Source organism: Acinonyx jubatus, chromosome D3 (assembly GCF_027475565.1).
Source record: "Acinonyx jubatus isolate Ajub_Pintada_27869175 chromosome D3, VMU_Ajub_asm_v1.0, whole genome shotgun sequence".
NCBI lineage: Eukaryota > Metazoa > Chordata > Mammalia > Carnivora > Felidae > Acinonyx > Acinonyx jubatus.
In genome coordinates this window covers 1,724,050-1,746,802 of record NC_069392.1, presented here as the reverse complement: position 1 = coordinate 1,746,802, position 22,753 = coordinate 1,724,050, and the positions used below count along the sequence as shown (strand labels likewise).

General features: G+C 51.3%; 2 protein-coding genes across 7 annotated transcripts in view; one reads left to right on the top strand and one right to left on the bottom strand.

Annotated features, from left to right (window-relative positions):
- Positions 1-5,839, bottom strand: part of STX2 (syntaxin 2) — a 78,566-nt gene extending 72,727 nt beyond the window's left edge. For 2 of the 6 annotated variants that reach the window (XM_053206416.1, XM_053206415.1), the window contains exon 1: positions 5,552-5,839. In XM_053206416.1, coding sequence (XP_053062391.1) covers positions 5,552-5,581 — 30 coding nt within the window. In that variant the 5' untranslated portion in view covers positions 5,582-5,839. The remainder of the gene's footprint in view (positions 1-5,551) is intronic. The other 4 variants (XM_053206419.1, XM_053206418.1, XM_027044370.2 and 1 more) reach the window with 3 other exon arrangements.
- Positions 5,840-16,457: 10,618 nt separating this feature from the next.
- RAN (RAN, member RAS oncogene family) lies at positions 16,458-20,279 on the top strand. The gene is made up of 7 exons (XM_053205939.1): positions 16,458-16,569; positions 17,158-17,203; positions 17,577-17,661; positions 17,737-17,862; positions 19,027-19,214; positions 19,628-19,798; positions 19,887-20,279. Exons 2-7 carry the CDS (start codon positions 17,168-17,170, stop codon positions 19,929-19,931), a joined length of 651 nt encoding a protein of 216 aa, XP_053061914.1. The 5' UTR covers positions 16,458-16,569; positions 17,158-17,167; the 3' UTR covers positions 19,932-20,279.
- The last annotated feature ends 2,474 nt before the right edge of the window (positions 20,280-22,753 follow it).

Here is a 22,753-nt window from a genome sequence, read left to right as displayed (position 1 = left end):
CCAGGCTGTGACAGTGGGGTCAGCTGAGCAACTGAAGAAAAGGGGCAGGAGCCCGAGGGTTAGGGCGGAAGGAGCACACACGGAAGGACAGAGAGGACACCAGAAGCACAGGGGCACATGACAAAGCAGGCGTGACCCGGGTGCAGGCGTGAGCTGCCTGCTGATCCCTGGCTCCGCTCCTCAGGGGGTCCCGAGGCACATTCTGCCCTCTGGTTCTGAGGCACCGCCCTTCTTTATAATAACCATCCCTCTCTCCGGGCGCCCGAGTGGCTCAGTCTGTTACATGTCCGACTTCGGCTCAGGTCATGATCTCACGGGTCGTGGGTTCGAGCCCTGCGTCGGGCTCTGTGCTGACAGCTCGGAGCTGGGAGCCTGCTTCAGAGTCTGAGTCTCCCTCTCTCTCTGCCCCTCCCCTGCTCACTCCGTCTCTCTCTCAAAATAAACATTTAAAAAAATAGATAGCTGTCCTTCTCTTCTCTGCTGTAGCTAATGGATTTGTGGCCCCAGCAACAGAAAGAGCCTCAGGACCACAGGTTCCACGGTCACCTACATATTCCTCACCCTGGGATCTTCCCAACACCCGGCAGGTGCCCAGAGGTAACTACTGAGGCACCAGAGTGCACAAGCCCTGCGCCGGAAAGGGTGACGCCTGCGAGGAAACAGGACCCACTGGTGCTCAGAGACGGAAGACGGCCACCTCTGGGGACACAAGAGGGGAGAGGACAGGAAGACTTCCCAGGGGTAATGCCTGCACTGAGACCAAATGAAGGTGTGAGGCAGGCCAAGAAGGGGGATCCGGGCGGGCAGCAGGTGCAAAGGCCACCATGGGAACCACAGGCGGCCCCTGATGACGGGACTAAGGTGGCCTGTGGGATGTGCACACTGAAGAGGAAACCCATTTTTATGTACTGGTTTTTCAGGAACTGGTTCTCTTAGGTTTTCTCTTCCCTAAATTCACAACAGACTGGAAGTTACAAGCAAGAAGTATTAATCTGGGGGGCACCTGTGTGGCTCAGTGGGTTAAGTGTTCAACTTTGGCTCAGGTCATGATCTCATGGTTCCTGGGTTCGAACCCATGTCAGGCTCTGTGCTGACAGCTCAGAGCCTGCTTGGGGTTCTCAGTCTCTCTCTCTCTGCCCCTCCCAGTTCACATGACCTCTCTCTTTCTCAAAAATAAACATTTAAAAAAAAAAAAAACTGACAGGATTGGGAACGCTGGGTGGCTCGGTTGAGCATCCAACTCTTGATCTTGGCTCAAGTCACGATCTCGTGAACCGTGAAATCGAGCCCCCATGGGACCCTATGCCGGTGGCGTGGAGCCTGCTTGGAACTCTCTCCCCCTCTCTCTGTCCCTCCCCCACTCTCATGCGTGCTCTCTCGCTCTCTCTCAAAATAAACATCTGAAACAAAGGCAGCAAGACTGAAAAAAACATAAAAGTTTAAACTATAAACATACACATCTAGGAAATTATGCCATAAAATTCTTATCATTTTAAGTGAAGTATTTAGGGAAAAAATGCCTTATATTATAAATGGGAATTTGAACCTTTACTATACAATGCTTTGGACATGTGCAGTCTGAGCTGTCACAAAATAACTTTTAGGGGCGCCCAGGGGGCTTGAGCATCTGACTTCAGCTCAGGTCATGATCTCGCAGTTTGTGAGTTTGAGCCTCGTGTCGGGCTCTGTGCTGACAGCTCAGAGCCTGGGGCCTGCTTGGGATTCTGTGTCTCCTGTCTCTGCCCTCTCCTGCTCATGCTTTGTCAATCTCTCTCTCTCAAAAATAAACAAACATTAAAAATAAATAAACAAAGGACTTTTAAAATATCTAGGTTGTTTTTCCTGCCTTTTAAAAACCTGTATTTGCCTCTCTCTCCCTCTGTCTCCAAAAAATAAAATAAAATAAAATAAAATAAAATAAAATAAAATAAAATAAAATAAATAAAATAAAATAAAATAAAATAAAATATAAAATAAATTTAAGAAAGGAGCACCTGGGTGGCTCAGTTGGTTGGGCACCTGACTCCTGATTTCAGCTCAGGTCATGATCCCAGGGTCACAGGATCAAGCCCCACAGTGGGCTCCACGCTGGAGCCTACTTAAGACCCTCTCTCTCTCTCTCTCTCTGCCCCTCTCCCACTCACATGTGCACTTGCTCTCAAAGTAAAAATTGCACCTGCAATTCATCTCTCTGAATCCAGGGATTAAAAATACTAATTTTCTCATCTCTCAGGTCTACTAATGAATGCACACAACTGCCATGTGTTTATTTTCCTTTAAACAATGCCCACAGTTGAAATCATAGTTTCTCTATTCTTAACTATAATACACCCATTTGCATACACACAAACTTTTTTTTTTTATTTAATTTTTTTTTAACATTTATTTATTTTTGAGACAAAGAGAGACAGAGCATGAACGGGGGAGGGGCAGAGAGAGAGGGAGACAGAATCTGAAGCAGGCTCCAGGCTCTGAGCCATCAGCCCAGAGCCTGACGCGGGGCTCGAACTCACGGACCGCGAGATCATGACCTGAGCTGAAGTCGGACGCCAAACCGAGTGAGCCACCCAGGCGCCCCACACACAAACTTTTTTTAAAAAGGCAATCAAAACGCATTTGGAGTTACCGTCCCCTAGAACAGAAATTCCATTTTCACTTACTTACATCCTAAAATGTGTTTCACCCTGCTCCCTCCCCTCCCCTCCCCTCCCCCTGGCTATTTGCTCCACACAGGCACCCAAGTCATTTTTGTGCCTCTAATGCATCTAGCACACCTCCTCCTCGGGACCTCGCAGGGGCGTGTCTGTTGGATTGGTGGTTCTGCTTTTGGTAAATCAGCAACTCTTTCCGGATTTAGAGTCTAGGAGATCTTGGGTAAGTCACTTAAACTTCCTGCACCCAAATGAACTGGCTGCTCAAAAAGAGAATCACTAGTTAGAAGGAGCTACATCTGTATTTGGCAAATTGAACTGGACACACTCCTTTTTAGGTCTTTTCCAAATGGTTATCAGTGGTAATCTTCTTCTTGGGAAGAAGCACCAACAGCTAAAAGGGGAAACTTTTTGGAGGTATAACAACTATTTTGCCAGGTTGGACACTGTTGATGAGATATTTTAACTACCCAATTAAAGCTCACCTAGGAAAAGAACACCAGCTGGTTAGAAACATGGTTATGAACATTCAACTACTCCAAGAACCACTTGGAAAGAATACATTTCCTTAAGAAAAGAAAAAGTTTAACTTTTATTTCTGACAATTTCCAGAGGAGTTTTTTATTTTTATTTTTATTTTTTTTTTATTTTTTTATTTTTCAACGTTTATTTATTTTTGGGACAGAGAGAGACAGAGCATGAACAGGGGAGGGGCAGAGAGAGAGGGAGACACAGAATCGGAAACAGGCTCCAGGCTCTGAGCCATCCGCCCAGAGCCCGACGCGGGGCTCGAACTCACGGACCACGAGATCGTGACCTGGCCGAAGTCGGACGCTTAACCGACTGCGCCACCCAGGTGCCCCCAGAGGAGTTTTTTAAATATTAAGTTACACGCGTGTCAAATTCAGTTTCAAATTAATATTTTTTACTCCGCATAGTAGTTTGTTTTTTATAACTATCTGAAAACATTAAAAAAAAAAACTAACAAATATGAACAGCACTCACAATTAACATGGCGGTTGTCGCACCTTCTGCCAGTGTCACACACAGGAGATAATTTTATGTTTCACAACCATGTCTATGAGTAAGCAAGAGAGAGATTACCATCCCCATCTTAAGAATGAGAAAATTGAGGTCTTGAGAGTTTCAAAAACAGTTTGCCCAAGATCAGACAACTCCAGACGTAGAAACTTCCAGTAATGTGTTCTACAATTGCTCCGTGTCTTTATCTAGAGCAGGACGGTGTTGGACTAGAGAAGGCCACTTCTAGCTCTGAAATTCTAGATCCCGACAGGTCACGTGCTGCAGGAGGAGGCCCTACAGGCTACATAAGGCTAGAGTGGTAAATAACCGCCTGATTTATTTTTTGCTAATCAGGCCCAGAAAAGCTACATATATATTCCACGGACAGACCTTTCTTAGCTACCTCCCAGTATCACATACACTCGGAGACCTTCCGCCAACAGTTACAGTTCTCGTGTTCGGATACACTCAGCAATTCTTTACAGATACGTGAGCTCCTCCTGGCACAGAAAGGCATTCCGCAGGGCGAGAGAGCGGGAACTTGCTACGTTTAACAGATGTTCATCTGCAAACTGCGGAGGTCAAAACATCTGACCGTTAAGAAAAAAATCACTACGAAGAACCATTCTTGCAAGGAGAGTAAAACATAAGGTGATGGTTCCAAGGGAGGGTAATTCATTGCCTTTTTGCACCCGGCTTCGCCATGTGATCCACGGAACACAGATAACCATTTCCGTGACGATTCCTTCCATTTTCCTAAGCATCCCATAGAACCAGCTGCATTCTAGGAGCAAAGAAGCTAATTCACTACATGCAATGAAGGCCCTAGGACAGAGGACCCAGCACCTTGTCCTGAGGCTGCCCGGCTGCAGAGGGCAGAGGCTTTATCTGTGTCCTGGAAACACTCGGCACTAATTAACAGTCCTGTTTTTAAAGGGAAAAAAGGTAGTAATTACCTGTTGGCCTAAAATGTCTCAACTCCGCCACATTCTATAAACATCCACTCGGCTGTCACCGCAGCCATGTCATTCATGGTGCTGTCCTCTCCCGCACTCGGCACCGCGCATCAAAGATCCGTCCCATGCCTAAGGGGACGCCCCTCCCTCCCTCAAGTGAAGGGTCATTTGCTGGGTTCCTCCCCGAGCACCACACACTCCACCGGCCAGGTGTGCTGGGTGGGAAGGAAGGCAAACACAGGCACGGCTCAGCGCAAGCACCCGGGGCTGTGAGGCGCCCACAGGCAGGGGGCACCGTGTGCATCTCTCCCACCACGTGCGGGGTCCCGAGCAAGACCCCAGAGATCGGACAGCGGGCAAGCCGACAGGCCCCTGCTCTCCGGGAGCTGACATCCACACCCTAGGGCCGGGCCGACCAGAGCCGAGTAGTTTCTGGTAGTCCTAAGTGCTGTGCAAAGGATCAGGATCAGACAGGGCGATGTGACGGGGCGACTTCAGCCCGGGGAAGCAGCAGAGAGGGGCTCAGAAAAGGGGGTTCAAGGCCCGGCCACTGCCCCGTGCCCCACCCCACCCCCGGGCAAACTGTACTCTCAAAAACTCCGCTTCCCTGCCTGTCGGCGACGGCAACAAGCGTTCCTGTCTCTCGGCCGTGGGGGCGTCGTGGACACGGCGGAGACAGCGACCCACGAGGCGGCGGCGGGGTGGGCCAGCGCCGCGACCCCGGGCGCCCCCTGCCCTGCTCTTCCCCCTCACCTCCGCCCATCCCGAACAGCCCCATCCTTCCCCGCGAGTCCTGCCCACCCCGGCGCCCCCCGCCCGCTACTCTCCCCTCCGCCCCCACCTCCGGCCGCCCCGAGCCCCCCGCACCCCGCCCCGCCGCGCCCAGCCCGAACCGCTATCTGCCGCCCGCCCGCCGCTCACCGCCGTCAGGTCCGGCAGCCGGTCCCGCATCCCCACGGGCCCGGGCGCCGCGCCCCGCCGCTCAGGCCTGCCCGGCGCCGCCTCCGGCCGCCTCGGGCTCTCGGTGGACGCGCCGCCGCCTCAGCCTGCCGGTCGCCGGCTCCGCACCGCGCCCTCCCGCCGCCCTCCCCTCGGGCCGGCGCTGCCACGGCAACCGCGCCCGTGCGCTCTGCGCATGCCCGGCCGCGCCGCGCCCGGGCCCACGCAGCCTGCGGGAGCCTTCCTGCGGGAATGCCGCGGCCGGAGGGGAGGGGCGGGGCCGGGCGGGGCCTGGTGGGGCGGGGAACCGACGAGGCCGGGCGGAGAGAAGGCGGGGCCTGGGGCAAGGGCGGGGCCTGCGGGGCGGGGGACACACCGCGCCGGAAGAGGGAGAGGGCGGGGCCTGTGAGGGGCGGAGCCTGGTGGGGCGGGAACAGACCTAGCCGGAAGGGAAGGGGGCGGGCCCTGTGGAGGGGCGGGGCCTGTGGGGCGGGAGATAGAAGGGGTGGGGGAGGGACGGTGGGGGCGGGGCCTGAGTGAGGAAGCCGAGGGATCTGGGGTGGAGGGGGGCCAAGGCTTCGTCTTGCCTGTTCAAGCAGATGTGCCATTCGTCCCTTCTTGCTAATGTTTTTCTGCTTTTGTGCTTTCATACTCATTTATGTTTTTTTAATTTTTTTTAATCTTTATTTTTGAGAGGCTGACAGAGCTCCAGCGGGGGAGGGGCAGAGACGGAAAGAGAGACACACAGAATCCGAAGCGGGCTCCAGGCTCGGAGCCGTCAGCACAGAGCCCGACGCGGGGCTCGAACCCATGAACCCTGAGATCATGACCTGAGCCGAAGTCGCAGGCCCAATTGAGCCACCCAGGCGCTCCTCCTTTTATGTATTTTTAAAAATCGTGAACATTTTGGTGAGTAGTTCAGCCCGGCTGCAGAGAGGAACTGGGTGGAGCTTTAGGTACTGACACCTTGGACAGGCTTTCTCCCGAAACCGCACCACCTGCACCGCCTGCACCGCCTTGGTGGAAGGTCCCGCACCGGCTAACCATTCCTCGTACCTCCAGAGTCTCATTTTGCAGGACCCTTTCCTCCACTCACTCCCAGCCTCATTCTACCTCAGGGCCTTTGCACTGGCTGTGCCTGTCTCAACACTCTATCCCCAGACAACTAGGTAGCTTGGTCTCTTGCTTCCTTCAGGATTTTGATCCAGGGGCACCTGGGTGGCTCAGTCGGTTGAGCGTCCGACTTCGGCTCAAGTCATGATCTCACGGTCTGTGAGTTTGAGCCCCGCATCAGGGTCTGTGCTGACAGCTCGGAGCCTGGAGCCTGCTTCGGATTCTGTGTCTCCCTCTCTCTCTGCCCCTCCCCTGTTCATGCTCTGTGTCTCTCTGTCTCAAAAATAAATAAAAACATTAAAAAAAATTTTTTTAATAAAAAAATAAAATAAGATAAAAAGATTTTGATCCAATGACGCCTTTTCTGTGAGGCCTGTCCTGCCCCACCCTGTTAAAAATTGCACTCCCTGGACACCCGGGTGGCTTATTGGTTAGGCATCTGACTTTGGCTCTGGTCAAGATCTCATGGCTCATGGGTTTAAGCCCCACATCCGGATCTTCGCTGACGGCTCAGAGTCTGGAGCCTGCTTTGGATTCTCTCTCTCTCTCTCTCTCTCTCTCTCTCTCTCAAAAATAAATAAATATTTAAAATTAAAAAAAAAGAAATTGCACTCCCTCCTTCATACTCCAAACCCCTTATTCTGCCCGTTTCCCCTCATAGTGCCTACAGCCCTCTGATGACCCACATCATATACACATGTATTGTGTTTGCTGTTTATTATTTGTCCTTTTCCTCTGGAATACTCACTCCATTGAAGGCAGGGATTTGTGTCCACTACTCCCTAATTATCCTCAACACTGAGAAGGGGGCCTAGCACATATGAAGTGTTAAATAAATATTTGTTAAGTAAATGAAAAAGTTATGCCATAAAACTTGCTTTTGTACGTGTACCCATTCTGAAGTAGATTTCATTACTGTGGTGGGCGAGTTATGGAAAGGTACAGGATACTGAACTTGGGGCCAGAGTCTGGATTTGAACCCAGCAAGGTCCCTGCCTATTTTAAAATTCAGTGAATCTAAATTAACTTATTTTTATTGGACTTAAAGAAACAGTAAGGGAAATTTTATTTTTTATTTTTTTACTTTTTTAATGTTTATTTCTTGGAAAGAGAGAGACAGAGTGTGAGTGGGGGAGGGGCAGAGAGAGAGAAAGACACAGAATCCAAAGCAGTCTCCAGGCTCAGCTGTCAGCACAGAGCCTGACACAGGGCTTGAACCCATGAACTGCGAGATCATGACCTGAGCCAAAGTTGGATGCTTAGCTAACTGAGCCACCCAGGCGCGCATTAAAAATCCATTCAAGGGGCGCCTGGGTGGCTCAGTTGGTTGAGTGACTGGAGGCAGGCCTGGAGCCTGCTTCGGATTCTGTGTCTCCTGCCTCTCTCTGCCCCTCCCCTGCTCGTGCTCTGTCTCTCTCTCTCTCAATAATAAATAAAAACATTAAAAAAAAATCCATTCAAAGTCAGAATCCTGAAGAAGGATTGTCAGTTGACCGTAGTGTTTGTTCTGATCATAACTGGAAGAATTCCCCGGGCCCTGATCCTAAATGTGAATGAGGATAAGCTTTCCAAGGAATTTGGAAATGCAGTTGCCTTGTTTAACTTACCGTAATGCTAAGCTTAGAACAGACTACCTTTTTAAAGATGGGGCTGTAAATATATTTATTTACTCTGGAAAGAACTTTATGATGGTCCCTGTTGGGGAAGGCTACACAGTCAGGGGCTCTTGGGACCGGAGCACAGACATCCCCGGAGGGCATTATTCTGCCCACTACACATACGCGTGGCTTATTTTTCAGAGAATTATCTTATGTATCCCTGGATGTAAACGGGAAGGACACAGGATTAAAAACATCATAGACCATGACTCGTGGCTTTTGTTTGAGACCAATAAAGATACATGAAGTGCTATGATCGATCATTCCCGAGGAGCCACCCTCTGGCCTGTGGGCTGACGTGGGAGCCCAAGGGGATGAAAAGATACACATATCCCTGATAATCAGGAAATGCTGAGTAAAACTGCAGAGGGACAAGGCTACGCGGGCTCGGTTGGAGGAGTGTGCGACTCTTGATCTCAGGGTTGTGAGTTCGAGCCCCACATGGGGTGTAGAGATCGCTTACAAGTAAAATCTTAAAAAGCAACAACACAGTAAAACTACAGTGTGGCACTATTTCCCCAATTTCTAGGGAAAAACAGAAATAGAGACACACATCCCTTTGACCTACCAATTCCTGTTGAGAAATCTAAAGTGTCGTAGCTATAAAAGCCCCAGGTTACACATCTGTAAGTTTAAGGACATTAACTGCCGCATTGTTTTACTGGGAAAAAGGCTAAAACACACCCCAATATCTGTTGATGGTGGAAAGCTTGATTAACATCTGACTTATCACGTAAGTCAGACGGTAACATCAAAGGACACACAGCGCTGCCATTTCCCCAGCCTCCAGGCACGCGAGCAGATGTTACACGCGGGCAGTTCTGAGACACGCGGTCAGGATCCAAGGAAGGAAACACTCATCGCACCACCCGAAGCTGGTGCCCCGGTGCTGAGCCGTTCTGCCAAAGGTCACTCTGATTTTATACAATTTTTGATAAGCCCTGTGTTATGGTTGAATTGTGTCCCCCAGAAAGATATGCTGAAGTCCTAACCGCCCCCCATACCTATGTGTGTGACCTCATTTGGAAATAGGGTGAGCGAGTTAAGAGGTGTGGTCGTTAGGGTGGGCCCTGATCCCTTACACCCGGTGCCCTCATCAGAAGAGATTAGGACACAGACACACAGAGGGAAGGCCACACGACGTGGCAGGAAGGCTGCTCCCAGATAACCCAGGAGATGCAGGGCACCATCGATGAGCCAGGGATGGCCAGGGATGGCACTATCAGAAGCTAAGAGAAAAGCCTGGGACGGACTCTCCCTGGAGCCTTCCGAGAGAGCATGGCCCTCCCAGCACCTTGATTTCAGACTTCCAGGAGAGTGTGGGAAAAAGTTTCCGTTATTTTAAGGCATCTAGTTTGCGGTATTTTTTACGGCACCCGGGGAAACGAAGACACCCTGTAATTATCTTCTAAATAGCACAGTCATGCTGCATCAGTGATTACCCTGTCTTATAAGAACTAGTTTGTTAAAAGTAGGCATTTAAGATGTACCACACTTTGTGAAACCCTGAAAAAAACACGTACTGAAAATTTAAATACATAGACATTTAAAGATACACTAGAAAAATACATACACTGGAAGTTTTGATAGAAGTTGCGCATCTATGTGTCCACATATAAACATCTATATATCCTTCCATATATGGGTACTGTAAGTACATACATACAGATGCTGTACGGATACTATGCTGTGTGTTGTACAGACACTAGGTCTATGTCTCTCTATCCGAAGGTGAATATAACCATCTGGGTAGTAGCTGGACTGTCTAGATAAATACACAGATACGTAGGTATTTAGAGCCGTCTGAAGTGCCCCCAGCCTGTCACAACCCCTGACTAGAACTGTTTTGTTCCAGGGACGCCTGGGTGGTTCAGTCAGTTAAATGTCCGACTTCAGCTCAGGTCATGACTTTATGGTTTGTGGGTTCGAGCCCCACCTCAGGCTCTGTGAGGACAGCTCAGAGCCTGGAGCCTGCTTTGGATTCTGTGTCTCCCCCTGTCTCTCTGGCCCTCCCCTGCTTATGAGCACACTCTCTCTCTCTCTCTCTCTCTCTCTGTCTCTCTCTCAAAAATAAATAGACATTAAAAAATTTTTTTAAACAATAGGTGTAAATAACCTTATTTTTTTAGGAAAAAAACCTGTTTTGGGGGTGCCTGGGTGGCTTAGTAGGTTAAGCGTCCGACTTGGGCTCAGGTCATGATCTCACGGTTCAGGCGTTCGAGCCCCGCATCGGGCTCTGTGCTGACAGCTCAGAGCCTGGAGCCTGCTTCAGATTCTGTGTCTCCCTCTCTCTCTGCCCCTCCCATGCTCATGCTCTGTCTCTCTCTGTCTCTCAATAATAAATAAATGTTAAAAAAAAAAAAAAAAAAACAAGGGGCGCCTGGGTGGCTCAGTCGGTTAAGTGTCCGACTTCAGCTCAGGTCACGATCTCGCGGTCTGTGAGTTCGAGCCCCGTGTCGGGCTCTGTGCTGACTGCTCAGAGCCTGGAGCCTGTTTCAGATTCTGTGTCTCCCTCTCTCTCTGACCCTCCCCCGTTCATGCTCTGTCTCTCTCTGTCTCAAAAATAAAAAATAAATGTTAAAAAAAAATTACAAAAACAAACAAACCTGTTTTGTTCTATTACATACCTGTGTTCTCTTATGGCATTTTCTATCCTCTTTCTTGGACCAGACTCCCCTAAAGTCACACAGGACACAGAGTGAAAACTTCTTTCACAGAGAGCATTCTGTCCCACTGTGGACTGCCAGTAGTCAGCTTTGAAGGTTCCTCTCGGTATAAAGAAACAACCATTGTTCTTAATACAAGAGGCTCCTTGCACTCATTCTAAGACACTGAGTTTACACAGAAACATGGTCTGAACGGGGGTCCCTCATAACATCTGCTGATCTGCTCCAGCCACATGCCTCCTCGCTGTCCCTGACAACTCCAGGCAGGGTTCTACCTCAGGGCCTTTGCACGTGCCATACTCCCTCTCTGGAATTATCCTTCCTCAGATATCTATGTGTTGTGGGTTTTTTTTTTCCCCCTCACCTTCTACAGGCCTTTGCTCAAATGTCTCTACCTTAGGTCTCTCTCCCCTTCCTCTGACATTCCGTACCTTCTGTACCTGCTTTATTTTCACTTAGCAATCATCACTATCCTATATATTTGACTCCCTTAACCAAGTCTACTTCCTGTTTCTTCCTTCTAGGATGAAAGCTCCCAGAGGCCAACACCTTTTGGATCTGTTTTGTTCCCTGCCCTAGACCTTGGGGAATGCCTGGTACATAGTAGGTGCTAACTAGATATTAGCTGAGTGAATGAACGAATCTGTGTCTTTTTTCATCTCTTAGACTCACTAAACTAGAGGTTGTGAACCCCGGCCCTTCAGGACTCAGGCAGGTAAGTGAGTAGAGCAGGCTCGGTGTCAGAGGACGAGGTCTCCTGTCTGAGACCTAAATAGGGAGAGGCAGACCTGAGGCAAATGGCAGTGTTTGCCCCTGGGGGGCAAAGGGGGCGCGCAGGGGGTATTGACCTCCAGATGCTTGTGGCCACGCAGGAAAGCAGGCCCAGGGGCTCCCAACCTTGACTTTCAAAAGAAACCAGCTCTCTGGATTTTTATGCAAACTATCTTTCCTTTTTGTGTCCTAGACCCATCATCCCTCAAGGGGCAAATTGTATCAGAAGTTACCGTTGGAAACAACAATAAACAATAAATCTCACATGGCTTCCCAGAGTCAGGATTTCAGGAGTGGCTTCACTGGGTGGTTGTGACTCCGCCTCGTGAAACTGCAGGAAAGATGCGGGCAAGGCCCGACCTGACCGGGGGCCGGAAGGTCACGTTCAAGACGCCCTCACCACGTGCGGGCAAGGCCCCGCGGGGTCTTTGCAGGGGCTCAACTCTTCCTCACCAACCTGTCCACAGGGCTGTGCTTGTCCCCACAGTGTCCTCCTCGGAGTGAGTGACCCAAGAGAGCAAGGCCGAAGTCACAGAGCCTCTATGACTTAAGTCTCAAACGTCACTCACGGTCCCTTCAGCCATCCTCCCTTTGCTAGGGGTCACTAAGTCCCGCCGACACTCAGGGAGAGGAGAATCAGGCTCAACCTCTTGGAGACAGAAGCACCAAAGAATTTGCAGACTCATGTTAAAAACCATCACATGTTGCTGGCAACTAGTTTAGATACACGGCATGTCGTGAGCCGCCCCGAGATAGCACAAACCACACCTGAAGGCTGGATTTCGTTCCTGGGCTACCAACACGTACCCTCTGCCCTGCCCTGGTTGTTGGATAGAAGAAGCTGGATGGATGTTTGGCATGAGTATACGACCAGTCTCTCCAGTTTGGCTTCAGGGGAACGTGACGGCTGTGCAAATGCCAAGAAGTACCATCAATGTGCTCCCTACGTCAAAAAAATTTTTGTGTCCAGTGAAGAAATGATCTCGTTTGACACATTATCGCTACTATCGATGAATGAATTAGAAAATGGAGTCTTTCAGAATACCTTCCTTACTGGTTCGCCAAGTCAAGGGAGGTGATGGAAACTGCACAGATAGAAAAGGGTGGCCCTGTATTTGGTAAATGTTTGTTACTTGCTTAATTCGTCTTCGATGTGAAGTAGCATATTAGAATCCTAATAAGCTTCTATGTAAACTGCCTTTATTTTATTATCATATCATGCTGCTGCTGCTGCTGCTTACTCTTTCTGTATTCCAATGGGCTCAAGAGTGATTCACCCACCAACTCAACAGATATTTGTTGAGCACCCATTACATGCCAGGCCCTGCGCTAGATATGTTGAACATCATGCCAGGCAAGGTGCTTTGTTTATTCTAGGGAGGGAAAGAAAGGTAAAAAAAGTGAGCATGTGAATCATTAAGCAAGCTATTTCCAGCTAGTGGTAAGTGCTTTGGAGAAAATCTAGTCGGGGTTGACATGGGAAATGTCTGCTGTGGTGACGCCATTTTAGAAACGGTGGTCAGGGTGGGCTTTCCTTAGGAAGTGACATTGGATCTGTGACCTGAAGGGTGAGAGGGAGCCAGTCAGGCAATGATATGAAGAGCATTTGAGGCAGAGGGAGCACTAAGAGCAAAGGCCCTAAGGCAGTAGCAAACTTGGCGGAGGTAAGATTCAGGAAGGCTTGTGTGGCTGCCGCAGGGTTACAGGGAATGGAGCTGGAGATGGGGTAGCAAAGTAGGGCCTGGACGGCCACAGATGTCATGTATCAGTGTGATCCAGAAAACCATCACAGTGTCAAAGAGAAGGATGGTCTGAAATGTTCCACAAGGATCACTCTGTGCCTCCTGAAAAGATGCACTGAGAAGGACATAACGTCATTCCTGAGGGGTCCCAACCCAAACTGCATAACCTGAGTCCAATCCAGAGGAAATGCCAGAAAATCCAATCGGAGGGCATCCTACAAAAGACTTGGCCTACAAAATAGTCTGCAGAAGTGTCAAGGTCACAAAACACGAAGACGGAGTTAATGCTTTGGATGCAAAGAAACAGAACAGACCTCACAGCTAAAGGTAACACCTAATCCCAAACGGATCCCCCACCAGATATAGGATAGAAGTGAGACAAGTAAGGGGCCATCCAGGTCTGCAGAGGAGATAACAGGATTGCAGCAGAGTTAATTTCCTGATTTGGGTAATTCGGCAGTGGTGATGTAACAGAATGTCCTTGGTTTTAAGAAATGCACACTGAGAGGCATCCTATGTGCTGTTTGCTCTCAAACATCCCAGAGAACAAAAATCCTACACGTATTTTAAAAATCATATATACGGTGAGACAAGTACTGAGAGAAGGAAGGAGAACTCATGTTAACATTTGGGAAACTAAGAGGTAATACTCCGGTAAAATTCCTTGTACTCTTTCTGCATTTTTTTTTTTTTTTTTGTAATTCTGCTACTTCTTTGCCTGCAATATTGGAAACTACAGGTTAAGCAGGGGTGTGCAATCCCTGTCGGGTGGCAGACATGAGGAAGTACCTCTGTAAACTGCAAAGCCACAGCAATTGTTAGAGCTGGGGGGTTCGACATATTTCCCCTTGGCGCTCTTTATGGGAAGAAATTTTTTCAAAAATGCCAAAAGGTAGAAACATGGGTGCTCTCACCACCTAGAGTTACACAACGGTTAATATGTTGTCATATTTGCCTCAATTACCTTCTTTTAACAAAAGAAATGGAACCCTGTAAGTAGTCTTCTTTGACTGCCCACCTCCATCACACCCTAGCTGTCTACTCTCTTTCGAAACAGCAGCATCAGATTTCAGGCTACACACCCTTGCAGTCAATTTTTAGAAATTTACCTACATACGTCCAAGAATATGGTTTTGTGTCTATACAAGTTTACGTAAATGGTGTTCTACTATACGATCCCTATATACAACTATAGACTGTATGAAGGTATGATCACATCTTTCTTGAACTTGCTTCTCTTCTCATTATCCTTTGAGATCTAACCCTTTTGATACAGATGAACTCGCTTCCTTTTAGATGCTGTACAGTAGTCCAGTTAAATCAGTTAAATATTTGTATGTTTCCCTATCAATGGATATGTATGGAAGTTCTGTTTTTGTTATTATTGTGTTACAGTAAGCACGATGATACTGTCTCTCTGTGCATATGGGTGAGCTTAACTCCAGGGAACCTCTCCAGAAATGAAAGTAGAGGGTCACCAGCTTTCAGCATTGATGTTTTACCAGTGCCACCAGTAGCGTGGAGGGTCTGCTGGTTTTCCTGAGGGTCCTTTGGGGCACTGGGACTCGAGTGCCCAGCAGGCAGATTCTCAGAAGTGTTGTGCCCAATTCACGTCACTTGTGTTCCCAACAGGCTCGCTTGCAAAGTGCACTCAGGACTAGGCGGCTAACTCCTCGGTCACTTGGGTTCTCTTCGCTCCGGGAAGAGTCCCCGCGGTGGAATCCTCTCTGAGCAACTTGACAATTCTGATGGGGCCATCGGCTGCCTGCTCTTGCTGCGAGTGTGGATGCTTGGCTTCCAGAGAGGACCAAGGAGAGGTGGGTTAAGGAGAATCTGTGGCTGTCTACACAAACGCCAAAAACCGGCCTTCGATTTAGGATAAGGGGTCGGAGGACTCCCTCCGGCCCACACCCTTGCTAAACACCAACGGATGGTAATAACCATCAACACTGGTTGGGCCGGTGGCTTATCTCATTTTCTACCTATATTGACCCTCTGAGGTGGGTGTCCCCCCGCAGCATGTGAGTGCTGACTGCACAGATGGATCCCGTCTGCACTCTTTGACAGCTTAATCCCCTCCAGAGTCGGGAACCTAAACACTCATCGATTGGATCCACGTTTGTAACTAGGATAAGAGCTGCCAAAGTTGAAAACACAATTTCATCATCCTGTTTGCAGGATACTGTCACCAAAGCCGCTGGCCGATTAGAAGCTTTAAGGAAAGGGTGGCTGGCTTTTCAAGGAGGGAAAATGCAAGTCTTTGCGTCCTTTATCCCCCCAGGAGGTCCTGGTTGAGGCCAGGGACACGGAGGTGGGGGGTGGGGGGGAACTGGAAACACAGGGAAGGGACAGGGGGTCGAGGGGAGCAAAAGAAGGGAGTGAATGAAAGGGGCGTGGGATGGGGAAGGGGGTGTGTGGGAGTAAGGGGCCGAGAGGTGTGGGAGGGAAGGGCTGGGGTGGGACAAGATAGAAAAGGGGCTGGGGGACACAGAGAAGGCGCCGTGGGTCTAGGGGACGAAGCGCAGGGGCGTAGGCGTGGCACGCACCCCAACGTGCGGACCGCTGTGCCGCGTGGGCAGGGCGAGCCCCCCCGGCTGGGGAGCCCTGGGGGCTTTGTGTGGGCCGCTCCCCGCGAGTTTCCCGCCCAAGGGGCCTGCCCTCCGCTCCCGGTTCCGTAGCGCGGCCGCAGCAGGGCGCGCCGCGACGCCGTCGGCGCATGCGCGCGCGCGGGAACCCGCCCTCCGGGCCGGCGCATGCGGCCCCCGCGGGCGGGCGGGCGTGCGCGCGCCCGCCCTGCGTCCCGCGCCCGCCCGCGCCCGCCCGCGCCCGCCGCCCCGCGTGTCTTTCCCTCCGCGCCAGGCCGACGGGTGTGGCCGCCCGAGCCCGCGGCGTGCGTGCGCGCGCGCGCCGGGCCACGTGGGAGCGGCGCGGCGCCGTTGCCCCGCCCTCCCTCGGCGCGCGCCGGCGTCGGCTGCGTCTCCGGGCATTTGAATTGCGCTTCCGCCATCTTTCCAGCCCTCAGTCAGACGGGCCGGAGACGCTTCTGGAAGGTAGTGAGCTGGGGCCGGGCCGGGGGCCGCAGGGCCGCAGGGTCGAAAGCAGGGGCTTCGCGGGGGCCTGGGAGGGCGGCGGCCTGGGCCGGGGCGCCGGCGGCCGCGTGGGGCCAGGGCCAGGGCGGCGGCGGCGAAGGGGCTCTCCCCTTCCCCCCGCGGTGGAGGCCGCAGGCCGGCGCTGGGACGCGACCGCGGTGGGGCCTGGGCGGCGGGTCGGGGGACGGGCGGCGGGCCCGGGAGCGGCGGGAGGCCCAGGCGGCGGCAGAGGGCCGGGCGGCGGGCCGAGCGCGCGATCGGGCGGGCACTGTGCGGTCCCGGCCTCCGCCCGCCTGGCCTCCCGGCCTCCCGCCCCGCGCGGCCTCCCCCGCGGGCTCGGCGCCAGGCCCCGCGGACGGCCGGCCGGGCGGGAGGAGCGCAGCCCGCCGCCGCCGCCTGGAGCGCGCGCGGCCCCCGCCCCGGCCGGGGTGTGCGCGCGTGGGGCCCGGCCGTCGGCGCCCCTTTGTGGGCCCGGGCACGTGGGGCGGGCCGGGCCATGTGGCTCCCCGGCCGCGCCGCCCGCCCCATTTCTTTCTCTTTGCTCCGCAGCACCAGCGCGATGGCTGCCCAGGGAGAGCCCCAAGTCCAGTTCAAAGTAGGTCGTCCTCGGGGGTGGGTGCTGCCCGCGGGGACACGCGGGGTCCGCGGGCGGGGCGGCCCCGAACGCCTGCTGGCCGCCTCCGTGCCGCTGCAGCCGTTCGTCCTGGGCCCCGGCGGCGGGTGGGGGTGCGGGCTCCCCGGAACGCGCGGGGACGCTGCGGTGCCCAAGTTTGATTTGTCCGAGTCATCATCGCTCGGCCGGCGCGGCCGCCGTGGTGGTGGGGGGGGAGGCCTTTGTTTTCGGAGCGCCCCCGGGATCCGCAAAGTTAGCGTGTCCGCAGAGGGCTTGCCGGCCCCGGGGTTCCGGGGTTCCGGGGTCCCGAGCCGAGACGTCGTCGGGGTTATTTCAAGAATCTGCCTGCCCGCAGCTCGTGTTGGTTGGCGATGGGGGTACCGGGAAGACTACGTTCGTGAAACGTCATCTGACCGGTGAATTTGAGAAGAAGTATGTAGGTATGTGGGGGCGACGCGGGTGCGGGATGCGCGTGGGGCGGCGTTCGTGGGCTAACGTGACGTGTTGTGTTGCAGCCACCTTGGGTGTGGAGGTCCATCCCCTCGTGTTCCACACAAACAGAGGGCCCATCAAGTTCAACGTGTGGGACACGGCCGGGCAGGAGAAGTTCGGGGGGCTCAGAGACGGCTATTACATCCAAGGTAGGGCCCTCGCTGCGCGGGGGCTGTTGTCCGGGCGACTTCGGGGCGTTGGGGGGGGGAGGGTCTGTTCAGGCCGACCACCCCGGGCTTTGACTCAGGGAGGGGAGGACCTCGAAAGTTCTGCCCCAGTCCTGTGCTGCGTCATGATGGGCACCGTTCAGGACAGGCTGTTTTCTACGGAGTTTCATAAAACAACAACTTCGGACGAGCTGTAGCTGGTTGTTCTTTCAATTGTACTAAGTTTTGCGAGGTTTTTCTTTTTTTCTGTAAAACGTTTGACCGCAGTTACATTGTTGTATCAAACAAAGATGGATACAGAAACTGCCTCCTGAAATCTCACTCCTGTGATGAAAAATTTGTTGGGAATCCTTTCATACCTTTAGCTTTTTTGAATATGTACAAATATGTGGATTTTTTTTTTTTGCCCCTCCCCCCCCCCCCCCATCTTGAGCTAAAAAGCTACTAGACTACATACTTGTGGCTGTTGTCTTACTGTGAATTTCCTTCTAGGTCAACATGGAGATTTGAGGGTTTTGGTGGGTTCCCCCACCCCCCCCCCCCAATTTTTTAAATGTTTATTTTTGAGAGACAGAGTGCAAGCAGGGGAGGGGCAGAGAGAGAGGGAGACATAGAATCCAAAGCAGCTCCGGGCTCTGAGCTGTCAGCACAGAGCCCGATGCAGGGCTCGAACCCACAAACCGTGAGATCATGACCTGAGCAAAGTCAGAGTGAACCGACTGATTCACCCAGGTGCCCTGAGACTTGAGTCTTTTAACCAAAGGAATAACCTGTTTTGCTATGTTTAGTCACTTTAGGACCTTTAAAAGTGGGTTCTTAGACCTTTCGAATAAAGGAGATGAGTTGTCTGGAATGCTGACTTACTGTTAATCTACTTCAGATTTGGGGACGAGGTGGAATTAATGAAGTATTACAGGGACAGATTGGATATGGCAAGCTGGTCATTCACACTTGAGTAGGAAGTGGGATTTTAAATCTTGTGTGTTACAGTGATGTAAGAGTTTTAGACTTGGAAGAGGCCTTGAGAACGAATGGAGCAATGTAGATGACCTGGTTTGGCCCTGAAGTGAAGCCCGTGGTCCTTAGCAGTGTCATCTGTGTGGGACGTTCTACGCGGGTAACAGTCACTGTCAATCTTTCTTTCAGCCCAGTGTGCCATTATAATGTTTGATGTCACATCACGGGTTACTTACAAGAATGTGCCTAACTGGCATCGAGATCTGGTACGAGTGTGTGAAAACATCCCCATTGTGCTGTGTGGCAACAAAGTGGACATTAAGGATAGAAAAGTTAAGGCAAAATCTATTGTCTTTCACCGAAAGAAGAATCTTCAGGTATGTTTCTTGAAACTTCTCCTTTACTGCATTATGGCTTAGTCTAAGATAAAATTCAAAGTAATAGGGTGCGTTAAAGTGATGCGTAAACACGTGTTGTATGGATCAAAGGAATTTTATTTAGTTGGGAGAATACCCTAGGATGATCCCTGAGGAGTAGATATTTTGTAACTAGTTTTTGCTTTTTTTTAACTTATTTTTTTATTTATTTTTGAGAGAGAGCACTAGTGGGGGAGGGGCAGAGAGAGAGGGGGAGACACAATCCGAAGCAGGCTCCAGGCTCCGAGCTGTCAGCACAGAGCCCGATGCGGGGCTCGAACCCACGAACCGTGAGATTGTGACCTGAGCCAAAGTCTGATGCTTAACCGACTAAGCCACCCAGGCGCCCCTAACTTTGCTTCCTTCTTAAACAGTACTATGACATTTCTGCCAAAAGTAACTACAACTTTGAAAAGCCCTTCCTGTGGCTTGCGAGAAAACTAATCGGAGACCCTAACTTGGAGTTTGTCGCCATGCCCGCTCTTGCCCCGCCAGAGGTGGTCATGGACCCGGCGTTGGCAGCGCAGTACGAGCACGATCTAGAGGTGAGATGCCTGTGCACCCGGCGCGGCTCTTGTCGTGCCTCGGTGGACGCCTGGTGGCTCGAGTCTCACTGCGTGTGTCTGTCCCTAGGTTGCTCAGACGACTGCTCTCCCGGACGAGGACGACGACCTGTGAGAGCGGCTGGAGCCGGCGTCAGAAGTCTAGTTTTATAGGCAGCTGTCTGTGATGGCAGTGGTGCGGTGTGTTTGCCACTTTATTACATAGCTGAGCAGAACGTGTGCTTCGTCTTGGGGATGCTGAATGAAGGAGACGGATGGGCTTTGGAGTGAATGTGGCAGTTGAAAAAGTACCTTCATTTTTTGGACCTGCGTATTTAGCTGTTTCGGAGCGCAGTTGTTTCCTTCCTGAGTTTCAAATATAAGACTGCTATGGTCACAGTATCCAGTGGTGAAATTCATTGTCACTGTCCTTCCCATTCCTTTTCGTTTAGAATCAGAATAAAGTTGTATTTCAAATATCTAAGCAAGTGAGCTCATCCCTTGATTGGTAAGCATTTTAAAAACCACTAACGGGGACAATTGTGCCATGTTACTGTGTAAATTGCTATGTTGTTAGCGTCACTTAGTTTGAAGTTTTCCAGGTTCCATTCTTTTGTTTTTTTCGTACGTTTGAATCATTTCACACAAACGATAGGACAGATGTCCCTAGTATTCTGTTTGGTAAGTTGTCATGGGGTGTGAATACTGTTGGTGCGGTTAAGCTACAGTGATGTTCATCCCCCCTGTCTCGTGACTAAGTAGCGTCACTTAGGGAAGAGCTTGAGACGTACGTGATCTCTCAGTAAAAGTGGTCCGTGTTTTATTAAAGGACGTTTCGAGTAGGTATTTTAAGAATTACAGTTGCTATTACTTTGTGGCAAAAGTAACCATGTTCTAATGTAGAGCTTCTCGAAGTCCACTGAAACCATACAAATGATGGTAGGAACTTGAGAGGTCTCGTTAAAAATGAGTATAAGCTGTGCATTTATTTGCATTTTGTCTCGATGTTCCATGTTTGATGTAAAGTTGGTCTCTAGGAAGGTGGTCTGTGTTTACCCGCTGCTTTCAAGTATTCCCAAGCTTTAACGATGCCCAAGATGAAGGATTCCCGTTGGACACCCCACAGCCTTCCCGGTTTTTCCAAAAGGATTTCTGTGGCCGGTTCAGGGGCACAAATAACAGCAGGAAAGTAGATCTTAGAATGGCTTCTCAGTGACCGTAAAAGCATTGCAGAATTCCATTGGCTTAAGCCATTTATTTTTGTAGGGTTTCCACATTTAGAAACGAGTGTTACCTTGTTTGAGTTTGGCCCCATCCTCGCCTATGCTGTAGCAATTAAGTCTTGAGTAAGCTCTTTTGCTCACGTGAGGACTGCTGTAGTTCAGTTTACCAAAGTTGTCTAGGTGTCTGCTTACCCTTAGACAATTACTTTCCTATCTAAAAAGATAAGGATCACTTAAATACATGGAAAAATGAGATCCAAAGGGTAGAATCGAAGAAAATTCAATATTGAGTAAATGTTATCAATAGATTGAATCGCTGTATGTGCTACACTGCTTAGTTCAAAACCAGATTTTAAGTCTGAAATGTGATTAGATTCTTCATCATCGGGATGAAACTTCATTCAGATCCTTAACACAAGGCACATGTGTTTGTGACCCACGTGGAATGCCAGCGTGATGTGAATATTCAGAATCTGAACTGTAACCGTTAAATTTGGAAGCTGCTTCACTTACCTGTTTAATATGGGGTGGGAGAGAATTTACAAGTCTTAAAGAAAAATTTGCTGCAAAATACGTTGCTTCTTTTTGTCTGGATTTGCTGAATTATCTATAGTATTCTCTGTGGGAAGGACCGAGCAGTTAGCACGATTGCTGTCGTGTGAGGGGTATGTTTCTCCCTCCATTGAAATCTGCGGCCTAACGGGGGAGCCTTGCATTGAAAGCCTCCTGTGCCCTTATTGAGTTAATGCAGACCCGGGATGGTCTATCGGGAAAATCCGTGAGGCAGAGTTTGGGTTCACACAGTGTGGAGCGTTGGTGCCTTTAGGTAGCGTTTGTCCTTTCTGGTGACCTGTCACGAGCAGAATAAGTAACGGAGCATGGGTAGGGTGTAGGAAAGGCAAGATGTGTGAAAAGCAGTTTGAGGATGTGCTGTGTCCTATCAGCACCTCCGGGAAAGGCAGAGGGTTGCAAAAATCTATTAAACCTCTAAAGGAAACCTCTCGGCTGAGAAGTGTGTGTGTACCTGAAGCAAGTCACCTGAGGATTTCTGGCGTTTTCTGTGAGAGCGTCACTATCTTGGGAAGTTAGGGTTGAGCACCTGCTTCAGATCGGTTGGACTTGCTAGCCGTGCACGTGGGACACACTTAACCTGCTGTGAGGACGGACACCCCCCCCCCCCCCCCCCCCCCCCCGCCAAGTTGGGCTGCAGGTTCCTGCCGGACTAACTCCGGAATCAGGCAGGCGCTGGCCTGAGAGGTTCACTGCCACCGTTCCCGCACCCTTGACCCTTGAATAGAAGCCTGAAGCCCTGTTGGGGACTGGAAGGTGGGCCTGCCCGCCGCACCCCGTGCTCTGAGTCCCGCTCAGGAACAGGTGCCCCGTTTGCAGCTGCATGGCCCCCGGGACGCCCCTCTCCGCCAAAGCCGCCCGTGGGTGCCGCGCTCTAGCTGCCCTGGTCTCCCGCAGCCGCCTGCAGATGGCCAGCTGTCCCCTCCACCCTGGGTGAAGGGCTAAGTGGTGTCCCTCCCTGGTCTCGCTGCTCTCGATGCTGGGAGGGCAAGGGTCACCTTCTCCCTCCTCTGTCCCTGTCGACTGGCTTTCTGAGGGACCCCTGAGGAGGAGCACTTGGGGGTTGGGGATGGGGTGGGACCACGGGGGGTGGGGATCTCCCTCCCAGAGTTGGCAGTTTGCAGCCTCTCCCACCCACTTATTCTAGAGGAGGCAGAGTGTGATG

Bases quoted from the DNA above. Each gene is read 5' to 3' on its own strand.
- RAN (XM_053205939.1), top strand. From the start codon at position 17,168: ATGGCTGCCCAGGGAGAGCCCCAAGTCCAGTTCAAA. The intron at 17,662-17,736 runs GTATGTGGGGGC...GTTGTGTTGCAG, and splicing joins ATTTGAGAAGAAGTATGTAG to CCACCTTGGGTGTGGAGGTC. The intron at 17,863-19,026 runs GTAGGGCCCTCG...TCTTTCTTTCAG, and splicing joins AGACGGCTATTACATCCAAG to CCCAGTGTGCCATTATAATG.